The 18,489-nt window shown below is 41.1% G+C and overlaps 1 protein-coding gene across 2 annotated transcripts in view; it reads right to left on the bottom strand.

The window, feature by feature from the left end:
* Nucleotides 1–18,002, bottom strand: part of myot (myotilin) — a 29,911-nt gene extending 11,909 nt beyond the window's left edge. Inside the window, exons 1-13 of one of the 2 annotated variants that reach the window (XM_055224600.1) lie at nucleotides 17,865–18,002; nucleotides 12,126–12,165; nucleotides 11,323–11,575; nucleotides 10,876–10,938; nucleotides 10,668–10,809; nucleotides 9,424–9,447; nucleotides 9,214–9,333; nucleotides 8,081–8,252; nucleotides 3,786–3,969; nucleotides 2,648–3,241; nucleotides 1,729–2,024; nucleotides 1,397–1,547; nucleotides 271–366 (exon numbers count right to left, since the gene is read on the bottom strand). In XM_055224600.1, coding sequence (XP_055080575.1) covers nucleotides 271–366; nucleotides 1,397–1,547; nucleotides 1,729–2,024; nucleotides 2,648–3,241; nucleotides 3,786–3,969; nucleotides 8,081–8,252; nucleotides 9,214–9,333; nucleotides 9,424–9,447; nucleotides 10,668–10,809; nucleotides 10,876–10,938; nucleotides 11,323–11,575; nucleotides 12,126–12,133 — 2,103 coding nt within the window. In that variant the 5' untranslated portion in view covers nucleotides 12,134–12,165; nucleotides 17,865–18,002. Of the gene's footprint in view, nucleotides 1–270; nucleotides 367–1,396; nucleotides 1,548–1,728; nucleotides 2,025–2,647; nucleotides 3,242–3,785; nucleotides 3,970–8,080; nucleotides 8,253–9,213; nucleotides 9,334–9,423; nucleotides 9,448–10,667; nucleotides 10,810–10,875; nucleotides 10,939–11,202; nucleotides 11,258–11,322; nucleotides 11,576–12,125; nucleotides 12,166–17,864 lie in introns of those variants that run through there. The other variant, XM_055224601.1, reaches the window with a different exon arrangement.
* Between the last annotated feature and the right edge of the window lie 487 nt (nucleotides 18,003–18,489).

The raw sequence follows: 18,489 nt of genomic DNA, 5'->3' as shown, positions 1-18,489 counted from the left end.
CTGACATTTTGAGGACTCAAAATATATATTTACCCTTTATCAACCATAACTACAGAGAGAGACATTAGAGTAGCAAAAATATAATTTAAGTCAATAGTGGAAAAACAGAACATTCTTTGTTGGGAGCTCAAAGTGCAGGGTGACCAACAGAGGGACAGAGGGTGGCCCTAGTTGCAGCAGCATGTTGAAAAATGACTTTGGGTTCAATCTTGGCTGTTCTAAATAAAAAACCTCACCTGAAGGAACAGAGTTACACTGCTCTGATGTTACCTGGTCCATTGAATCAGACAGTTCCTGGTCAAACATGTAGGTAGCGTTGTCTGGCCCCAGCAGTCTGCGAGCCATTCTCTCCTCATACGACAGCTTCTGTTACACATAAAGGGTTAGGTTTAGACTTAACCAGGTCTAAACTGGGTATAAACAGGATCAAGACCAGATCTAAACTGGGTCTAAACCAGGTCTGAACCAGGACTCTCTTCATCAGACAGCTTACACATGTGGGGTTATTTTAAATGACTGTCATGATCCGCACTGTCCGCTCCTGGTTTTCCTCCCGTCCTGCTCCTTCCCTCCCTCACCTGCCAGATCTGGGCTGGGCTCCTGGCTCCTCCTGTGCGCACCTGCAGCCCATCAGCGCAATCACCACACCTGCTGTGCATAAGAGGAGCTGGGAGAAGAGACTCAGCGCGAGATCATTGTCGTGTTCACTTCATCCCTGTCGTGTCACTTGATTCCTGTGTTCCTGTCATGCCTGTCGGTTCCTGTCGTGCCTGTCGGTTCCTGTCGTGCCTGTCGGTTCCTGTCGTGCCTGTCGGTTCCTGTGTTCCTGTCATGCCTGCGTGCCTGTCGGTTCCTGTCGGTTCCTGTTGGTTCCTGTGTTCGTGTGTTCCTGTGTTCCTGCTCACCTGCTCACCTCCGGATCACCTTCTGTTCGTACTTTGTCCCTTGTCTACAATAAATACTGTAATTCTGCCCCGAGTCTGCATCCCTTGGTCCGCTACACACACTCGTTACGACAATGACTAAAAAATGACAAAACTGAACCATAGCTAATCAGGTCTAACCTGGGATTGTTCCAGAAGCAAACCAGGTCTAAACTTTAGGACTATGGTTGAGGTTAAGTTCCATTTATTGTCCTCATAGGGAATGTATCCTCTGTATTCGACCCATCCATCAGTGTCTCTAGGTTAAACCTGCATTTGGCCCATCCATCCGTGCCTCTGGGTTAAACCTGCATTTGGCCCATCCTTCAGTGTATCTGGGTTAAACCTAGCTAGTCTCAGGCAGGACTACCTTAGCTGGAGGATTGGACATATTGTGCATGTTTTGGGTTAACGAGGACAAAACAAGGATTAAACAAGGACTAAACACGGACTAAACCAGGTTTGAGCAATACCTGTCCAGTCCTCCTGCGCGCCTCCTTGGACCGGAGTTTCTTCTCGAGGTCTTGTATCAGAGCATCCTTGGAGCCCTGGATGTCCTCCTCAGTGGAGCGAGCAGAGGAGGGTCGAGGAGCAATGGTCTTCTTCAGGATGGGCTTCGGTAGACTGACAAGGACAATAGGACAAAGCATAGTCAATATCTGGAAATATAAGTGTGATCTCTACAAATGATTATATTTTGTAAGTCAGTCCCTCGAACAACTGCCAACACTCACTCCACCACTACATGCATGGGGAAGACTGACAATAAAAATGTATGTTCATCACACATGTATAATCTACTCACATAGTAGGCGTGGGCTTGTAGCTGGCAGGCAGAGACACTACACTGGGCTGCACTTGGTTCTGGAGATTCTGCTGCTGCTGCTGCTGAGGAGAGAGGGAGGAACGGGAAAGGGAGGGGGACAGGGGCATGGCCTGGAACCCGGGTGGCCCCCCTCCTGCATGGGGTACTCCTCCTCCTCCACCAGCAGGCACTCCTCCTCCGAGCGGCATCCGGGAGGGCATCAGGGGCGAGCGTGAAGGAGACTTGGACCCAGGCAGGACAGAGCAGAGGTAGGCGGCCGGAGCAGAAATGTTGTCCTGGTTGTAGATAAGGGACAGTAAACAATATCATAAATCACAATAAAAAGTGTTGACAATATGATTGATGACTGATCAGAATAACTGACTATTTCATTAATCTTTAAAGAGGGGGTATTTTGGGGGATTAACTGCTAACACATAACATATTTAGATCACCACGTTTCCTTTTATCACTCCCCCTTAGTGTGATTGTGTTGTGTGATGTCACGTTAATAAAACTACTGCACATCACATCAGGTTTGCGAAGTTGTGGTGTATTGTTTTGTATCCCGTTTTTGTAAATTTATGAAAAGCATGGGTGACGTGAGCTTGTGGGTTGAGTCTTGTGCAGGATCATACTGTTAACCGCAAGGAGGGTTAACTATAACGGAGAGATCGCTAGATTACTCAAACATGCATGGAGAACATCTAAAACCTCTTCAGGTATATTTTTGATGGGGGAACAATGTTATAACATGGTAGAAAACTCCAAAAAGCGTTTTAAACATGGACGTTATTCATAATATTAAAACTAGAACTATGAATATTTAAAACGTTAGCATGTTTAGTAATTGTTGTAATATTTTGGCCATGATAATTATGACACAATAATTAAAAATTTCAATAGCGTCATTGCCTACCTGGTTCGCGGGGAGTGTGGCACTGCCCTTGCCCATAGTGGCACTGGGGGAGGAGGGGGTAAGGATGATAGAGGAGCGGACAGTTCGAGTGAGAGGAGAGGTAGAGGAAGAGGGAGAAAGGAGAGTGGAAGAGGAGGGAGAGAGGAGAGAAGAGGAGGAGGGAGATAGGAGTGAGGAAGACTGAGAGCTGAGGGAAGATGATTTGGAGGTGCCATTGGACTGGAGCTGCCCGTCGTTCAGGGTCATAGACTGAAACTGGGACTGCGTTTGGGACAAAGATCTTGAATCCGAGTGGGAAATCTGATTATGGGAAACTTGAGACACTTTGTTTTGAGAGACAGAAGTTTTGACTTCTGCAGTGGCTCTGGCAAGGTTTGCTGGTTGAGAGGGGGTGGAGCCAGTGGGGGAGAGGGGTGAAGACAGCGCGGGAGATGTGGGTGAGTCTATCTGTAGCGCCACGTCATAGCTGGGCGCCTGAAATGATGGCTGTGATTGGATGAAGTGACGCGGGCGCTCGTAGTTGAAACCGGTGGAGGGGAAGGAGCTTGGGGTGAAAGAGGGAAGGTCAGACAGGTCCATGGTTCTGCTGCCGGACTGAGAGATAGAGAGAGAGAGAGAAAAAGAGAGAGAGAGAGAGGGTGAGAAAAAAGAAGAGATGAAGAGGGAGGAGGGAAAGAGAAAGGTAGAATAAGACAGAGAGAGAAGAACGGAGATTTAGAGAGGTAGAAGGAAAGCAAAAGAGAGGGAGGGAGAGAGAGGGGAGAGACAGAGAGAAGATATTATGATACTGTAGGCTGCATACTATTAATGATATTTATGTTTAGGTACAACATACTCAACCTAAGGCGATACGGTAAAGGAATTTCAAATCTAATAAAATTCTTCATTTACCAAAATCATTAAGTAATTCTTCCAAACAGACCAAGCATAGGTTCAGCCAATGTCCAGGTCTGACTTTATGTAATACTATTTACTGACAGGGTTACTAACTGATTGTGAACTGAACTGTTTTATATTGTTTTAACTTTAATTCATACAAATCTCTTCATTAGTTACATGCAGTTTAAATGACTGTTATATAACACATTTGGAACTACTTCAGGGTAAAATCCACACAGTGTATGTTTGTGTTTCTTACAGTGAAGGTGAGTTTGCTAGGGGTGAACAGTTTCCCTCCCTTCTCTTTGGTCTGGGTTGGTTCTACTTCAGCAGGAGGGGAGGGGGGAGGAGGGGGGCTAGGGGTCACTGCTGTCACCACAACCTCTGACCTTTGACCCACAGAGCTGTCCTCGGAGCAGGGCGGCGGCTGAGGTTCAGCAAAACTGGAACATACATAAAACATATATAACATACATAACTTTCTACATGTACAATCATTACTACAGCGGGATTCCCTAAAAGCTCAGCATTAGTGCCTCACCGCATCCCAACACAGCCCCATCTCTGAACAACGATATTGATTTGTTTGTTTTATTCACACTGTCTCCCTGTAACAGCCGCTCCTCTCTGTGTCCTCTGTATGAGCTGATGACAGATGCCTGAGTTTGTCATAGAGTTAGATTAGAGCAGAGATACTCTACACCTGACAACACAGCACCATTATACTGTCCACTCACAACACAGTCTGATGTTTACTGTGTGCTTTACTTTTGAGAAAGCACATGTTCTCGGCACTGTAAATGGTTTCTTTTGGTAGAAATACAGCTACTGTATAGTTGGAAGTATATTTAAAGCCACAAAAATATGGTTTTGCGTGTAAATTCATAAATAATATGTCCAACAAGGTTAAAAATGGATGAGAAGTAATTCATTCTGATTAAGGGAACATGATTATTTTACTTAGTTACTCAATGTATTTGATTTGTTAAAAGTTGCTATTTCATTCCTGTTTGATGCTGTAATGTGCTAAAACTACATGGTAAATCAACATAACTTTTAAAGCTGACTAATCTAAAATACCAGCATACTTAAAGGGGAACATTAATTTATTTTGATACAAAAGGTATTCATTTGAATGGTAAATTTGAATGCTCTAGATCAGGTCTCATAATAACAAGAACTGGAACAGAATGTTTACTTTCTGCACCCTTTGTGTAGATTGGTTTTAAAGTTCAAAAATCCTGAGAGCGAGCCCAGCCCATAGCGACTGTGAGTGGTGAACCCAAAGCATCCTCAGCAGGAGAATCTTGACTGAACTCTTTTCAAATTGGATCCAGATAAGACACAAATAGACTTTACATTACACAGGAGGTCAACAGTTGCAACTAAGCATAAAAACAACCAACCAAACTAATTTCTTTTACATTATTTTATTGTATTTTTCTTGTGGTGAAGTTATAAAATCACCCGTTGTTCATTCTCCTTTAATGTCATTCCAATCTACCATCTCTTCCAACAAACCTAGTAGATGGTTAGTGCTCCCCCCGTCCACTTTAAGGGTGCTACACAGAGCAAATCAATTTTTTCCCAAATCGTCCAGCCCTAAGGTTGTATAGTCTGCTTTTCATTATCTTTCTACATCATAGTTTCGACAATGTAAAATAATTGTAGCCACAGCTGCCTGGGGTCGAATGACAAAAGCAAGGCTGCCAATCTGTGCCATTAGCCCCTCCCACCACCAGTCAATCACACATTCATATAGGTCAGGCATGACCAAACTGTTGCCCAGGGGCCAAATGCAGCCCTCAGACCAATTTTTCTTGGCCCTCAAGTTTCCAGGTGAATTGGCCCATATTACCTTAAAAAGTACTTTTTATTTTACATTTCTGAAAATCTAGTTACTGCCCATATCAAATATTGAATGTGTCCCATTGAGAATGTAAGCATGAATAAAGATCTAGTGGTTCAGTCTAACTTGTAATAATAACACAGATATTGACTGTATTGGCCACCAGTCTATGGCCCTCAATTGGCCCTCAGCTTTGTCTGTGTTTTTATATGTGGCCCTTAATGAGAAAAGTTTGAACACCCCTGATATAGGTGAAGTTCTTGCTAAAGGACAAGTAAAACAACAGTATGCAGTGATCTGGGCATGGATTCAACTTCACACATTCAGGTTATAGGGCAAACACTCAAACCACTGAGGCTACAATGTTCAAAGAATCAGTTCAAGAATCAGAATCTCTCACCCTCTCTCTCCTCTCTCCCTCAGCTTTCCCTCTATCTCCCTCCATCCCTTTCTCTCATCATCTCTTTCTTTATCTCTTTCTCTCCCTCTCTCGATCTCTTCCACCTCTCTTTCTCCCTCTCTTCTTCCTTATCTCTCTCTCTCTCTCACTCTGTTTTGAAGAGTCTAAATGTGTCCATACATGAGCTGCTCTCAGCTGCGATTCCACAAAATCGAATATAACACCTGCAAGGGATTATGGGTAGGATGATGGGCCAGGAGTAAACCAGGACTAAATCCATATTAAATCAGGACTAAACTCCAGGCTAAAACCAGGACTAAAACCTAAAACAGGAAGTACTGTATGCAATTAGGGTGGACTCATTTCAGTAAAATAAAAATAAAAACCCATCAGAGCTGATTTGTTCAAATGAAACTAAATAAAACAATGAGAGGTCTGGTCTGGAGAAGAACTGAAAACCACAACTTCAGAACAATTCTTCTTAATCTGTAGCACATGTTCTGAAACATATGAGTTGCACATAAACATATAAACTATTCTGATTTATATTAAGACATGGCCTTCATGACTCCTGCAGTTCATTACTCTTAAGCACAGAAACATGCACAAAATATCCAAAATGTCATTTGAGCTTAACAAACACCAACACAAAGTAAAGTCAGTGATAAAACATTTTACAGTTTACTTCATTTTATTTGTCCAAAAAATAACACTTATGTTACAGATTGGCAGCCATGCACCCATCAGTTTGGCCCAGGGCAGCTGTGGCAACACTGGAGTGCAAAGAAATTGGTGTGGACCTAGTCTTTGACTATAGCATATGAAACTGCAGTTGTACAGGCCATTTCAGACCTGCACATTTAGAAAAAGAGCTGGAGTTGCAATGAGAAAACACATTTTACCTGCAAAACAAACATTTGGATGTTTTTTTCACTGTTATAGTGGAGTAGCCATAGTTATTCACAGTGGGCCAATAAAACTCCATAGCACAGGAGCAAGTGCTTCTAACTGCAGACAGTTTCTTTGCGCAGATGACACACTGCACTAAAATAGACGCGCCTTTCCGCGCCCCAAACTTAGGCTCCCCTTTTTGGGAGGACATTCAGATTAGATTACTTCTACAATGGACGGCGACCAAGACAAAAAGACTGGTCTATCATCGATATGTTTAACACTAATCAAACTTGTAATTAAGAAACTCACAAAGCCAAACCAAACCGCAAAAGTTCCTACCTTTGAGCGCTCCTCTGCCGCTGTACAGCACCCTATCCCCGGGAGGCTCTCTATCTGTGGACCGGGACAGCCTAAAGTCCGCGCGTGCAGTGGACCGAAGCGCGCGACGGCAACAGGTGGCACGTGCACACGCGTCAGGGACGTGACCGCGCACGGTCCACGCACAACTCAGTTGTCAGTGCGTGACCTTTCACCACTGTTTGTCAAGTTTAGCGTCACAAGACTACATTCAATATCAGGTGCTATGGTTAAACTGTTACACAGGGTGTCTTATCCCAATAGTCACAACTTTGCACTTGTAATTGCGTCATAAAGGTACCAAGGATCTACTTGTGCGAGACAGGCAGCTGGCAGCATGGTTTAATACTGACCCCGTGTGGATGGAAATGCGTATTACAAAAAAACAAGACCTCGTTGAACTCAAGAGACGCCTAAATAACACTATTCAAATAAGATGCACTACTGAATATCCAGTCCGTGTTCAAAACTTTTGTTTCCGTTTTCTAATGAAACCTGCAATTATCAGTTACTTAATTGCCAATCTTATTACACAATTCTCTGGCGGTATAGTGAGACACAGGTTCCACAGCCACCCTGGGGCAGCCTAACAGGGATGTGGCTGATGTTCTCCTGCACCTGCAGCCTCTCTGAAATAACATACATCAAGGCACGCAGACTGCAAAGGTAGTACAAGCCACAACAGTTATATGCAATCTGAGCAGGAACTGATCCACTAATGCAACAACGTGATGTACGGGGAAGTTGAAAAAGAAATTGATAGTCCACAAATGTTGCATAGGACCCCACAGTAAATCAGTTAATGAACAAATCAACCTTTTTTATATCATATGTTAGTGACCAATGTTTCTCTATTTCCCCATTAAATGAATGCGATTCACACTTAATCAGAAGTTACAAACACAGCATAAGTAACAGTGAGCGGGGAAGGATAAGGTAGCCTTAGTTTTCTTTATATTGGCAGAGAAGATATTGGAATTTGTGACAGTCTTTATTCCATCTGGTTAGTCCCAGTAATAAGAGAGATATTAAGCATGCAGCAGGATTTACTCACTCAGTGATGAGGCTCTCCTCGGGGGGGCTCTCAGGCCACTCGGGCTCCGGCTCTGGTTCTGGTTCTGGCAGCACAGAGGGGAACTCTTCTTCACTGGTTTTTATGGAGGACATGTGGAGGGAGGACGACTCCTGCTGGCGTAAGGACTCCAGCTCCATCTGCTCCTCCAGGTCTGACACAAATACATGAAGGTTTAGGTTAAGGTGCACTTTATGGTCTTATGGGGAAATGTGTCCTCTACATTTGATCCATCCTTCAATGTACCTGGGTTAAACCTGCATTTGACCCATCCTTTAGTGTCTCTGAGTTCAACCTGTTAGGAGCAGTGGGGTCCGTCGCCAGATCTTGAGCTAGTCTTGGTCAGGACTACCTTAGCTGGAGGATTTATGCATGTTTCAGGTTGAATAATTCATAATTTAATGATTAATTATGTTATATTTGTTTGTATTGTGATTTTAATGCCTTTAAAGCACTTTAAGTTAGTTTGGGAGAAGTGTCTTGCTCAGTGACACAACAATATGCACTCATCTGAGCTGATATCTATCCATTTATGGGCAAATCCTTGACTGAGTCACTGCCACTTCAAGAGCTTGCCGTGGGTGCAAAGAGAACTAAACCAGAACTAAAAGACAAAACCTGGAATATAACAGCCATTGACTAAAGCGGGTGTGGACAAAGGACTGAACCAGGGCCTGAACCAGGACTAAATCTACAACTTAAGTAAGGTCTAAACCAGGACTAAACGAGGACTCTAACAGTGACTAAACTGAGACAAAAGCAGGACTGTACCAATGACTAAACCAGGTCTAAACCAGGACTAAACCAGGACCAAACCAGGAATAAACCAGGACAAAACCAGGACCAAACTAGAACGAAAGCATGTCCACTAGTCCAGGGCCTGTAGCTGATAGTATTGACTGGCACATTCTTTAACAGATAATACATGGGCTTTAATATCTTAGGACAGAACTTACGAATGAACCTAGACCTAAACTTCAAATGAAGACCCTGCACTTGAACCCCACCAGGGGGTTTGAGCGTACCCTCTACTGGGCCCTGACCACAACTAGAGAAGCACAGACCATAGACACTATATAGTCTATGGCACAGTTAAACATACATCTCATTCTCACCATTGTAGACCTCCAAGACGGCAGCACAGGACACAGAGCCATAAGAGTTTAGAGCCACACATTTGTAAACTCCAGAATCCTCAGGGAAGGCCTCAGTGATGACCAACGTGCACAGCTCCTCTGCACAAATGGAAAATGACACAACAAGCTGGTTTGTAAAATATTTCATTTTCAAATTTAAAATATAATAAATGTATCGTTGTTTCTTACCAGGGACTGATGCCGAACTGGCCTCTGAAAAAAAGACAAAAGAATTATTATACGGTTTCAGTTTAAATACTAAGTTGTAACAGTCATGAAACCATTGCATTTTGCTTTAAGTGAATGATGCTTGCCAAACCATGCCATTGTCCTTTATCACTCATTCGTCATATTAGAGGTGTTATTTACCATTATTTACCAGTTCATCAAGGCCCCAGGATTTGGAGTCTGTATGTGTGTAAAGGCTTGTTACAACAACACATTTTGAAGTCTAACATATTGCTACAGAAAAAAAATCATGCAGACAGTATTGCAACTACTTGATGCCACTGACATGATAATCCCAAAGCAGGAGAATCCCACAAAAACATTTTTAAAAATGTGTAATATTGTTGAAAATGTGAGCTGCAATACATTTATAGTACAATGAAGCAAAAAAAAAAAAAAAAAAAAAGATCTTGTCCGACAAGTCCCTGTTGTATTCTCACTTATCACCACTGGATGCTATCTATGTTACTGTTGTCTGATAGTGTGCCAGGTTTGGTTGGTGGGGGGAGGAGGAATCTGGTGAGAGGAGAGGGGCTAGGTGAGGGAGGAGCATGTAATCAGGGTGGATTCACTTACATAAAAATAAAAAAACGTCAGAGCTGATTTGTTCAAATTACACTATATAAAACAATAAGAGCTCTTGTATGAAGTAGAACTGAAAACCACACGTTCAAAACTGTTCTTCTTAATCTTCTGCTGCTACCGTCAAATAGGTGCTTCTGACAAAAAGGACACCGGTTTATGAGTCGCACACAAATGTTTACTTGATTTAGATTTATGTTTAAACATTAAGTGGATGAAATTTACACTTAATTAAGTTTTCTTCTCTTTTAATGTTAATTGTTAATTATTTATGTTTTGATTTGTTTGTATTGAATGTCTCTCTTATTCTGTAAAGCACTTGGAATTACTTTGTGTAGAATTGTGCTATACAAGTAGATTAGACAAGAGATTAGTATCAATCTCCTGTACAATAGTTACATGTACTTAAGTCTTATCTGTACTTTTACGTAGTATGTATGTATGACTTTTGCGTATAGAATAGGCACATGTGGTGTCTTTGTACTTATCATAAGTACATATGCATTACATTATTCATTCTCTAGTGTAGGATTGGTACATGTATTAAGTTATTCATACTTTTGCTTGTATATTAGTATAATTCTCTTGTAGGATTAGTACATGTATATTTATGTTATTCGTACTTTTGCGTAGGATCCTGAAGTCATCTGAGTCCAGGATCTGCTCTTCTTCTCTGTACCAGAGCACCTGCATTGGGGGAGTACCTCTGAGACGGCATTCTAGCACCACCAGCTGGCCCTTCACGCTGCTCACATCATGGAGGCACTGAGAGGTACAGGGCAGTATCAGGGTCAGTTTAAGTCTAATGTGAAGGTAGTACTATGAGTTTACCTTTACAAATGAGGGCGCTCCTCTGCTGCCTGAGTACTGTGGGCTGAAGGGGGTGCCAGGGGTCTGGAGACAAAATGAACTGTAACTGACCATTCTCACTCTAAGTATGTTTTCAAGTTTGTTTGTTTTTTTAAATACAAAAACACATGCAATTGAATAAATGCAGAATATGCCTTGCTATAGAATATTGTAGGCAAAGAGATACCATATCCATGGAGGCAAGCAAGTAATGAACACTTCTATTAGAAAAATGTTACATAGTTCCCCTTTAAATAGGCTGAAATTGGTATATTTTTTTAGACAGAAAATATATAAGGTAAGGTGTACTTTTTTCATTCTCTGCATTGGATCCATCCTTCAGTCCTAAGAAGCAATGGGCCAGGTCTGAGCCAGGATCCTGGTTAAGAGTACATAGCTGAAGGATCATTGTGCAGTTTAGTTTTGTACCGTGGAAGGGCTGACACAGACCGGCTGCACCAGACTAGAGAGCCTCTGCGTCAGAACAGACGAGGAGGACGCAGAGGAAGAGGAAGCAGAGGAGGCACAGTATGAGGTGAAAGGAGCAGAGGTGGAGGAGAGCTCTCTATGTGAAGATGCAGAAGAGGAGAGCAGAGCAGAGGAGGAGAGCTCCCTATGGGACGATGCAGAGGAGGAGATGGTCAGAGACATGGTGCTGGTCTTCTTCTGCACCCTCTGGACTCTAGAGCAGAGACAGAGGAGGACATTTTAAACCAGTCAAACTAGTGTACATGTGTGGTCTTTCAGTTTAGTTTAGTGGAACTAAACCCTAAATCAACTTTTTGGAGACTAAACTGTGTATATGGTGTTTTAATAGTCCGGTCTACTGTTCATAGTCCTTTTTTCACCAATTTAGTGCAAACTAGGTAAATTTGCAGCTTTGTGTGTGCTGCTTCCTCCTTTCTGCAATTTCCAGAACTATGTGACATCACACAGGACTGCCCTGATTTACAGTTGTTTTTGATTACAAGTACCTGGTTGCAGGGGCGGAGTTTGAAGTGTGGATACCTGTTAGACCAATCACACTGTTCCTCCAGACCCTGCCTCTCCTCCTCTTTCACTCTCCCCTTTAGTCCTCCAGACACGCCCCTCCTCCCCCTCACTCTCCCCTTTAGTCCTCCAGGTACTGTCCAGTTTAACAGCTCTATTTGAAATGTGGTTGTGGGTGGAGTTTATGAGTTTAGTCACACTTTAAGCAGGAGTTACATCGGTGTACATGTGTGTGGACTTACTTCTCCATCCCTCAACTCCAGAGGCACAGACTGGACCCCCCTGAAACACAAACAAGTTTATGTTGTTTAGAACAATGCATGATACTCATATTGATAATAATGGTAGAATCACTTAAATTTGCATTCAAAATACTGCCTATGATCATTTAGGGCGACAGTAGCTCAGTTGGTAGTATTTGTCCAGTGATCAAAGGTTGGGGGTTTGAAACCCATTCGCAACATAAAATATGATTGGTAAAGCAGTCAGATCCACTGACTCACAGGTTGGTGGTGCTATTCCAGCTCCCACAAATGAATACCGCCTTTGTCTCCTTGGGAGACAAAGACACTTAACCCACCCCCAGTGTCTGTTTACACTGGTGTATGAATGTGTGTGTGAATGGGTGAGTGACCCCTTGATGTAAAGCACTTTGAGTGCTTGAAGATGAAAAAGCACTCAGATCACCACCACACTTAAACCACATTCAGCCACATTCAGATATAGCTGGTAGAAAAAGCCTTACCAAGCCAGAAATTAACTAGGACTAAAACAGGACAAAAAACAGACCTTAAACTAAAGTAAACTATTGCACTGACAAAAAAGCTGCTACAGTACAATAAAAAATCATTTCATCTCAAATACAAAAACATTTTCATGAACATTTGAAACGATGCCAGTACTTTTAGACTGATATCAGACCCATCTTCTCTCTATCCTTTTATCGTGTCCATCAAATCCTGCAGTATCACAGTCATTTTAAACAGATCCACACAAGCTTAGCCCTGCTCTGCTCTGTCCTGTGCACTGACGCTAAACAGGCGGATGACAGTTAGATTCCCAGGTTTTGCAGCTGCTCATGGGCACATAGTCAGAGAGTTACATCAGAGTTTATAACAAAGGACAGTGACATAGGAAACAATGGGAGCGACTCACTGATGCCAACTACAACAACTGCATTTAAACACAAGAGAGGAGAAGATATGTAGAAAAATGAAAAAATATTATGATAGTTGTTTTGGAGATGTGGAAAATTCTAAGACTGGGCATTTTGTCTATTTTGTAAAGGCTGCAAACAACAAAACAAAAGAGAAAAATAAGGAACTTTTGTTTTGACAAGAACTTGTTCAATTAGTTTTAAATATTGTCATTGTCAATTCCCAGGTCACACAACAACATTTAACACCACATATGGATGAGGTAGATTACATGGTCAGCGTGATTGGTTTGACAGCTTACGGATAGAAGCTGTTCTTCAGTCTAATGGTCCTTGTCTTAAACAGTTTGAACATACATCCCAATGGAGCACCACAAAGTCTTTGTATTTCACAGTATTTAATAATCCCAACTCAAAGAACACATTAATCACAGGGAAATACTAATACAGGAGTAACTGTGGTTGCCAGGTTTCTTTTCATTATCATGTATTTGGGAATGTCCAACTGCTCAGAAATGGACAGAAATTAACAAAGCACTGCAAATTATCTTCAAAATGAACATCCCATTTTAGGTTAAAACTACTAATGCCTACATTTGTTTGACTTAAAATATTCCCAGTTTAAATAATGAGAATTTTACTGCCATAATGTTGGTGTAGAAAAAATACTGAGGTCCTCATTAAGAGATTATACCGATGTGTGTTCAAGACATTAACATTGAAGGTCTTTATATTAACAACATAAAACTGAATACATTACATTTTCATATGGCCCAGTCATGTGTGACACCATTTCTGTCTGAACCTGAGACTGAAGGAAACCAACACTTTACCCACAATCTTCTCTGATAAATTTAAACACACCACCCACAGAGACGCACAGCCTTTGACACCACTCCAACCCTCTCTCTTCTTCTTTCCTTCTCTCTTTTTCTCCCCTCTCTGCCCCTCTTTCTCTTACACATAGAGTGTGAAATATTACATAAGATGGAGGCTCCACTCAGATAGACCACAAAGCATTTCAGATGCGGTCAGGTTTAATATAAGACGAGATATGCCTTTATTAGTCCCACAGTGGGGAAATTCCAGTTTCCAAAGTTGAGTCTGATCAAAACATCCCTCTCATCTTTTAACCCTAAACTCTCCACCACAAACTGACTCAGGACTTCCCTCTGGCCAGATGCTTCCTCCAGCTCATCTGAGCCTCAGACATTGGGAAAACATGCAAACCACATAGCCTTCAAACATGTTTGTTGCACTAAATGCATGGGATGATTATCCACACATTTCACCCTGTAAAGTCTCAGGGTGCTCCATTTTGTTTAAATGCTAAATGGTCACATTTATATCTTGTATAGTAGAGCTAGGAGTATCAGTATTGACATACCAATATACTAATATATATATTATATAATATCATATATACTGACTCTGCACAAATGTGGGTAGTGTTATGCATACACCAGTGTATGCAGAAACTAGAAGTGAGGTGGGTTAAGATTCTTACCCAAGGACACAACAACAGAAGAAGAGGACACATCTGAAGAAGGAGAAATCGCACCGCCAACCCCCACCCCTTCACTTTCTCCTCTCTCCCTTTCCCTCTCTCTCTAGTTGTTTGTGGGTCAGACTCTACTGTTGCCTCACTCTCTTGTCCCAAATATAACTGCACTTTAAACCCCACCTCCTCATTTTAAGCTGTGAGAAGCTCTTAAGCCAAACACTTCCTAGCCTGTATTCTCACTACGACAATACTTTAGCTCAGCTGTTTGGGACAATAAAATACAACACAATATGCAAAGTGAAAGAGGCTTTTGATTACTCCTTTTGAGCATTGCTGTGTCACATTTCCTGGTTGTTTTTACCCACAAAAATAAAGGTGAATTTTACCGTCTTGAAAACAAGAAAAATAGAACTAGTTCATTTTAACTGGTTTGTGTTGGTCCGAAGTTAGTCCTCACTTACCTTATGCATTCTGAGCATCCTAATTATTTGTGAATTATTTATAAGTGTTTTTCACAATGCTCAGAAACCAGAGTGTGATCATAGTAACAACATAAGGCATGCAAACTCTGCACTTCCTGATTCTTAATTCTTCAATAAAACACTTTATAATTAGATGCAGACAGTACACAGTAGACTTATTTTGACCTTAAGAGCTGTACTGCCTTTGTGTCTTATATATGTACTGGGTCAAGACATATTTTGTTCAAATACATGGGAAAAGATCATGTCCTTAAAGTATCATCAGGTAGTAAACTCAAAGTCTCAAGCAGTGCACATGATTATTACAAACACTGCAGATCTGATAGATAATGATATATCAAATAGAAAACGCAGAGTAAACTTGATGGAGTCTATAAAGCATGGCTTACTGCTTTGCACTTTTGGCATTTCTTGACTCTGACAAGGCACAGCTTTGAAGTGAAAAATATTTCATGTGTCTTTATTTTAAAGCTCACTGAGAAAAGGCAAGGGTTTACAACGCTGTCGACAAAGTAAAGGGTGGATACTGTGAGGATTTGAATATAAAAAAAGTTAGTTAGTTTATTTGACGTTTTAAAAATGTACTACCTAATTGAATATATCTTTTATCATATATTTGATGTCTTCTAACCTTAAATGTAGAAAGTTGAAAAAAACCCCAAAAAACCCAAAACAAAACATTGAATGGATGTGTCCAAACTTTTGACATTCAAGGCAAGAGGCCTTGCCCTGATTGTTCCAGAATATGTCAAATGGCCTAACAAACAACAGGCATTAACCCTAGGCAGGTGACAGGACTACATACATTTTTTAGGGATTTGGAGGGATTATTGATGCATACTATAATAAAACATAACTCCATGATGTTTGTGAAATCAACATTACAACATGCTTAAAATAATGACCACTAAGAGTGTCAGCAAATTCCCATGTCGTTGTTGTTGCTAGTCCATGTGTGTAATCAGACTGCACAGGTCAAAATAAAGGCTCTGCCAGCAGCAGTTCCTCTGACTGAAATAGAGCTGGACTATTTCAGGAGAGAAGCTCTGATGCAAGAACTGAGATTAAACTGAACTGAATCTAAACTCTGACACTCAAACTCAGACTAAACTTAACTGAGCCTAAACTCTGACACTCAAACTCAGACTAAACTTAACTGAGCCTAAACTCAGACACTCAAAGTCAGACTAAATTTAACTGAGCTGAAACTCTGACACTAGAACTCACACTAAACTTAACTGAATTTAAACTCTGGCACTAGAACTCACAATAAATTTAATTGATCTTAAACTCTGAGAGATGTCTGTGTAATCCCTCAGTCGTCTAGGTCTGATCCATAGCAAAAGACGAAGTTTAAATCCGTCAACTGGACAAATTGCTGTAGGAGTGAAGATGTTTCGCTGCTCATCCAAGCAACTTCTTCAGTTTTGGTCAGATTACTGGTGGACACTGCCTTATATCTATCTGAAGAGAGGGGCTAACCACACTGGAACTGTAACCATCTACTGTCTCCAGTCTCATCTGAAACTACCTTATATTCAGTTTAAACTACCCTATAGACTCTGGCATTAGAACTCCGACTAAACTTAACTGAATCTAAACTCTGACACCCAAAATCAGACTAAATTTAACTGATCTTAAACTCTGTCAGACTAAACTTAATTGAGCCTAAACATGAACTTAATCTGCAGACTATGAGAACAGTAAAGCCAAGGAAACATTTAAACAAACACAATAACCCTAAAGCAGGATTATCCGCCAATATAATCTATAATATGTACAATATCATTAGAAAACTTGAGCTGAATAGATAAATGTCACAATGAAAGACTTTGGCAGTAAAATGAGAAGTTATTTATTCAAACCCCTACAGCTCAAATTGATACGATAATCAACCAATATTTATTTATAGACTTCTTTACAATACTTATGATGATGTGATTTCCAATATAAAATCATACAATACACTCAAGTTAATATAATCATTATCAGCACAGCATAGAGCACAGAGGGTTACTACAAAACTTACACTAACATAAAGCAGACTTGCATCTAAGGATGTCTTCACACTTTGGTTGAGGTTTGGGCCCACTTTGAGTCCTAATGTAGACTTGATTCGGTCCTGTTCTAGTCCTGATTTAGTCCTGGTCTAGTTTTGGTTTAGTTTCCTCCCAGTTTAGTCCCAAATTTGATGTGGATGCACCCTAATTCAACTGAGAATGAACGAACTAAGTCCAAACCATGTTAATATTAACACTCAAAGGATTCACATTAATTTACTGAAGATAATCTACAACTGTAGCCACAGATGTCCTGGTGCAGACTGACAGAGGCCTGGCTGCAAATCTAAGATATCGCTCCACCAAACCACTACCAACACCTGCCACATTCACACCAGGGAAAGTGGGATGAGTGTCTTGCCCAAAGACACAGCAGCAGTCTTGAGTTTATGGGTAAATACTCTAATCGCTGAGCCAGTGCTGCCCCAGATTGAGCCAAGATTAAACAAGGACTTAACCAGGACTTTGTCTAATCATACATAAACCGGGTCAAATCACGCCTGAGCCAGGGCCTATAGCCAGGTCTGAATCAGCACTAACTGGGAATCACTGAGAACTAAACCAGGGCTAAACAAGAACTAAACCAGGGCTAAACAAGGTCTAAACGTGTACTCTATAAATGAACCAAACTACGGAACAACATCATTCATATTTAGCAGCAGATATTTCAGTTCAGAATGTTGAACATGCATTTTGTGCAGCTCAGTCATGTCACTGTGCAAGCCTGTGGAACAAGTGCCACCTCCACTTGTTTAAATCAGTGCACCCTTTAAACTCACCTGCCTCAGCCCTCCTCAGGGGAAGAATATATACTGTAGAAAATATCCAAAAGGGCCAGATCCACAAGGGGAAAAGGGTTATGGTTAGTTGCAGAGGTGTCCTGGCATGGTTTAGCTTGCCCCAAACACAGTGATAGAAATGGGGTGAGGGCAAGCAAATGCTGAGGGGAGGGGGGAGGGTCAGGGCAAATATAGACTGTGCATTTCAAACCTGCACAACACCCTGGAGTATGTACTAGTGCTGAGGCCAAAATGTACTAAATAACACAAGGATTTTACTTTAAAGTGGTTATGACAGGTTTTTATCATTTGGAGATAATGTGTACCTGTTTTAAATAGAAATTATAGTTTTACACAAACCAAGAAGCAATTTTTTAGGAAAAGTTGAAAAACGTATTGAAAATTACAGGAAGTAGAGAGTTCTAAAACACACTGACAAATTCTATCCAAAAGTTAGACACAACATACAAGTAATTAACACATTTTTTCTAACCATGATTTCCAATCATGAAGTTGGTTCCAGAAGTAAATTTTCCATTAATTCTTTCCCATAAATGTTCCAGATAATAATAATAATAATAATAATAATAATAATAATAATAATAATAATAATAATAATAATAAT

Source organism: Periophthalmus magnuspinnatus, chromosome 10 (assembly GCF_009829125.3).
Source record: "Periophthalmus magnuspinnatus isolate fPerMag1 chromosome 10, fPerMag1.2.pri, whole genome shotgun sequence".
Taxonomy (NCBI): Eukaryota; Metazoa; Chordata; class Actinopteri; order Gobiiformes; family Gobiidae; genus Periophthalmus; species Periophthalmus magnuspinnatus.
Note: the sequence above shows the minus strand (reverse complement) of the source record. Positions and strands in the feature narration are given on the sequence as shown.